The following is a 5,099-nucleotide window of genomic DNA, read 5'->3' as shown; positions in this document are numbered from 1 at the left end:
GTGTTAAAAATAAGAATTTTGTAATGCATTTTTTAAACAATTTTCATGGAAACCCTATATTTTCTTTACGGAAAATGAAAGTTCTAAACTTTACTTATTGTTTAGTTCAACTTGTATTTTTCTAATATCAGAATTTGACGCATTTTGTTCAGAATCTGATGTCAGATTCTGTAGTATACCTGCCCAACCTTTGCCATTGACAGATTTAGCTGACAAGGATTATAGGCCGGTATTCAGAGTCGTTGCTTATTCTTAAGATCGTCTTAAGAATTTGCTATCCTTGTCTATCCTATATTTCCAGTGCTTGTCTTGTACAGGGAACAGGGACTTAAGCAAATGCTAAAGATGATCGCAAGAATAAGCAACGACTCTGAATAGTGGCCATAGAGTAGGCTGTGATTAGGCCCATGATTCTTGTCACTTTTATCGCATCGTTCCTTGTGCAGGGCTCTGTGTTAACGACGCAAGAGGAAGAAGGTTACGAAATCGTGGCAAGGTGTACAGTCTGTGTGAAACTGCATTCCCGATGACCATGTGTCACGTCACACACGCCACAGTGACTGAGTAACGCATTTGCTGCCGAAGCGAATGGCATGGTCATGATATGATGTGAAGGAATTTGGATCGTGCGAACTTTGTGCAAACAGTCATACACTGTACGCGCGCGTAATCTATCAGTTGCGGTGTGATAAGCTGTGAATAGTCGTCCCGACGAGCCGTGCACATCCGTTGAAACGAATTTCGTTCCTCTTATTCTCGCAGGACAAACTTTGACCCCACCGATTTTTCGTTAAGCAGAAAAGTTACGAGGAAGGACGAGAACTCTTCTGTGTCTGTGCGCATCATCACCTTTGTTCATCTCCTCTTCTCCTACTCATCCCATCGCCTAGTCTCTGTTTCTCGCGCGCCAGCATCGAACTACTTGGCTCGGAACAAAATCGAAAACGTCGAGCGAAGCTCGGCCAGCGGAGGTAAGTAAGCGAAACTATTTCACGTAGATTCTGTTATAAATGTTGAGAGCCGGTTTATCTTTATGTCACTTTTTTAAATAAAATTATCATTTACTTTAAGCGCGTCTTAAGAGAATCGATAGATTTTAGTGCTCGATTTTATTTGCACCGGGAGTCTAAGGAATCCAGTGTAATATCGTCTTTTTAGGCAAGGTGCGTGAAATGTCAAATTGTTTCGCGACTCTCCATTCGAATCTTGCGGCACCCACGTTTGAAATTCGTCCCCTGCAATCCTTTTATCTAGTTTCCAGCAATTTGTCGTGATAAATTGATAAACATGTGTTACATTCAGATAACGTTACCAAAATCACGTAATACGTATACTCACGCAGCTGCATGCATATATCGCGAATGCCCTGAATCCGCGATGCAACGTGCGGATAATAAGTATACGGCTCGAACGTTTGTCTATTTTTGTTGCGTACGCAGCAACTTGCAAATCAGTTTAATTTTGGTTCCCGGATACTATTCGCTGGCTAGTCTGAAATGAAACAGTTGTGTTTACGTTTGTTTGCACCTAGAATTAGAAATTATTACAGCTTAGCAAATAAACGTAAAGTTGCGGTCTATGAGATTTTTTTTAACAAGTTGCATCCCTTAGGGATGAGAATTTTTTACTTCTTAGGAATTTCCACTATATTTTCACAGTATTTAATTAACATGCAATGTATTATATATCGAAAATAAATAGAGGAGTAGATTTTTTCTTGCACAAAGTATACGATTAAAAAGAAGCATGCGTTATTTATTCTTCTTGCAGATATCTTTTTTTATTCGCATCAATTGGTAGAGGAAAATATATTAAGCGAATTTATAATAGATATTGACCCAGTTTGAATGGATTGTCTTTCTATCATTCTTTTTCGCTGAATGTAATTTCGAAACGTAAAAGCTTGCGTTCGCAATCATCGATACTCGTTGCACCTATTGTAATGGATGTACATATGCAAATATTAATCTTTGCTACCTGTTTTACACATGTAAATGTATTTTGAGACAAGAGGCGCTTGACTGTTGAATAACTAAAAAGAGCCACTCAATTTTCTTTTTACATTGTCGTTCTGCGACTCGATAACGCGAAGCATTCACGTGACTGACTAATAAAATTACGCGAGCGTAACCGCGGAATGAAATACGCGTCTGATTTTTATGGACATCGGATTCGATGAGTCATCTTCCTCGAAAAATATTTCCATATCCTTCCGCATTGTCTATATTTGGAAAATAAAATACGTTTACTAGAATCACGCTATTAGGTTGTCCTAAAGATTCATTTGGCATTCTGTTAATCCTACTAATCGTTTTTCAATTTGTCTACTTGGAAAACAATATTTTACAAGGATGATCGTTTCACCTTGTAACAAGGATTGATAAATGAAGCGTTGCGTTTAGATAGCAAAGGGAATTGTAGGAACTTATTATTTTCCACGTACGAATCGATGATCAAGGGATATAATGTGCCAATGGAATAGTCGAACAGTGACGCGATCGCGAGCGTTCGTTTAATCAGTTCACGGCTCCGAATTGAAAGCAATTAAATATAAGAATGTAATGCGAGCATCTGCAATTGGTTGATTTATGATCGCAATTGTTCCACGTTCGAAAAGCTAAAGTGAATAAATAATGCGCACTTGTTATGCTCGAATTTCGAATTTCATCGAACGTATGATGCAACGAATAGGCTGTAGTATTTACGCCTCGATGTTTATGTATTTACTATTAGCTACAGTACGTAAATCAGCACTTTAGACCGATGTAAATTGTCCTACCGTAGAGCAAGCATGGGCAAAAGTGGTTCTCAGAAGCCACGGCCTTGAGCGCAAGCTAAGGTGGGGATGCTTGACGCTACGTACAGGCGCGTATATACATTTATGAATAGTGGGGAGAGCGACTAGTATAGGATAAAATGAATTGCCTATGTCTGCTATAGATAGGGATGCCAGAATGTAGGATTTCTCCTCTTCCCGAGCTCTCCCCATTACTGTATGCTGCTGTATGCTCAATGTGCTCTCCCCACTTACATATAGCATTATTAGACATGTTCCCAATGATCATGGGTAACGTAAGTGGGGGCAAAAAAAGTAGTGGGGGACAGCTCGGGAAGAGGAGAAATCCTACATTCTGGCATCCCTGGCTATAGAGGTAGTACACGACTACTTGTACGTACAGTGACTCCCATTAATTCGGACACATTTTTAAAACTGAATAACTTTTTTCGTACAAAAGCAAACAATTTCATTTTCTGCAGACTGTTAGGAGGCCTGGTTTACTATATAATACGTAACATAATATTTTTCTAACGTCAAAATTAAATTGTTTGGTCCATCGTTAAAAAGGTTGTTCCCCTTTGAAATGCATCCGAATATTAATGGAAGTTACTGTAAGTCTGGTATTATTAAAACTATACAATTAAACCTGAAACTTAAAACTAATTGTATAAATAACAATATTTGTTTTGTGTGAAACGGAATAATATTTGTATCATGACTTAAATAAAGTATATCCAATAATATAACATTTAAAATACAAACTTAGATTAGTTATTTAAAGAAATAAGAAATAAAGTAGATTCTTACGATTAGAACGAAGTAACAATACTAACGATATTGAAATAAATTTTTCTTCTTTTTTATCCACGTTCTTAATGTTACTTTCATATATTTTTGGCTACAGTTTAATGTTTTAAGCTCTTGTGAACAAAATATGAAATCCTAATGCATTTACTACTTTTGTAACTACTAGATTTCTTAATTAGAGGTAAAAGTAGATTCCTATTCCTGGTTTTGCTTGCGATTGATTTGTCTTGTATTTAAAATTGAGCTAAGCACAAATATCTTTAGAAGTAGGGTTTTGCATTCGTTACTTCTGATAATTATTTAAACAATCTCTTTTGTAAGGATTCAAGTAAAAGTAACGCATAATGTACCACTCCATGCAATCGTGTCATCGGTTACAATGCTGTCGAAAAAGGCATAGTACATTTGTAGTAAAGAATTTTCGTTCGTGACGCTTGCTAATTTCTTAAAAAGAAAGGAACTGGTTTTGTTAATTATTAGACTACTGATTTTTATACAAAGTAAAACATTTACGGTGTCAATATTTTAGGCAAACATCCATTTCAGCATTTAAATATCGCATGCAACTCTCGTATTCTCTACAGTTTTATAGGTCACGCGTAGCGTTTATATTATTATATTATTATATTATTTATATTCAATATCCTTATAAATGCATAACATCCGCTGTCTACTAATAACCTATGTTATATGATAGTTCCATTTTAAATGACTATCAGTCTGCACTTCAAATGTGTTAAGTACTGCTGGCTTTGATATACGAATGGACTTAAGACGAAGAATAATACTAATGAAATGACTCATTTAAGAATGACTAGCATGTGTGATGGTTTGGGATTAGTAAGAGGAAAATGCAGAGTTAGAACAGTTATTTCTCGACTAATTTCCAATTTACGACCTTTTATCCGTAGCTGAAAGGGATGCAATCAAAGTGGGCTTGTATACTACTTAATCTAGTCGTTTACGCCATCGCTTCACTGGAAGATGAGAACACTAGGGCCTTCATACAGTTAACCGAATTGGATTACGAAGACACTTGCTCAGCCTCAGCCGAAGCTGAATGGGAATTCATTAATTCACCAACGCACAAAACCTTGCTGTCATGGGTAAGGTTTTTACAGTAATTGGCACGCGATGTTATTTGTTCCAAACTGTGGAGCAAGTTTAATGTGAACAGCGGCGGATTAAGATCAGTGGGGGCCCTAAGCGGTAAAAATTTCGACCCCCTCCCTCCACCAAAAAAATTTGGTGGAAATTGTCATTATGTTACAAATAAAAAGGGAAAGTAATTAAAAAATTTTGAAGCGTGGGCCCCACAGGATAGTAACTCGAGGTGCCTCATATTGGGAAACACTGTCTTAAAACGTACATATGCAAAATTTGGCGCAGATCGATGAAAGGTCTTAGGTCTTATAAAGCGATACTTTATTTCATTCGTTTAAAACCTCTCCTCAAAATTAGTGCTTTTCAAGAGAAATTTAAATCTCCTCTTAAAAATAAGACACTTTAATAG

At 36.8% G+C, this 5,099-nt stretch overlaps 1 protein-coding gene and 1 long non-coding RNA gene across 2 annotated transcripts in view; one reads left to right on the top strand and one right to left on the bottom strand.

Annotated features, from left to right (window-relative positions):
- The first annotated feature begins 427 nt into the window (after window positions 1-427).
- The window catches only part of LOC108628253 (angiotensin-converting enzyme), an 11,175-nt gene continuing 6,503 nt past the window's right edge, over window positions 428-5,099 (top strand). Inside the window, exons 1-2 of the mRNA XM_018030036.2 lie at window positions 428-971; window positions 4,498-4,692. Of these exons, the coding sequence (XP_017885525.1) occupies window positions 4,507-4,692 (186 nt within the window). The 5' untranslated portion in view covers window positions 428-971; window positions 4,498-4,506. The remainder of the gene's footprint in view (window positions 972-4,497; window positions 4,693-5,099) is intronic.
- Window positions 1,279-5,099, bottom strand: part of LOC113464748 (uncharacterized) — a 25,891-nt gene continuing 22,070 nt past the window's right edge. The window contains exon 3 of the long non-coding RNA XR_003389603.1: window positions 1,279-1,491. This is a non-coding gene — a long non-coding RNA (uncharacterized LOC113464748). The remainder of the gene's footprint in view (window positions 1,492-5,099) is intronic.

The sequence above is a fragment of the Ceratina calcarata genome, unplaced genomic scaffold, assembly GCF_001652005.2.
Source record: "Ceratina calcarata isolate Rehan_Ccalc_2016 unplaced genomic scaffold, ASM165200v1 scaffold514.2, whole genome shotgun sequence".
Lineage (NCBI taxonomy): Eukaryota > Metazoa > Arthropoda > Insecta > Hymenoptera > Apidae > Ceratina > Ceratina calcarata.
This window is presented reverse-complemented; position numbering and strand designations above follow the sequence as displayed.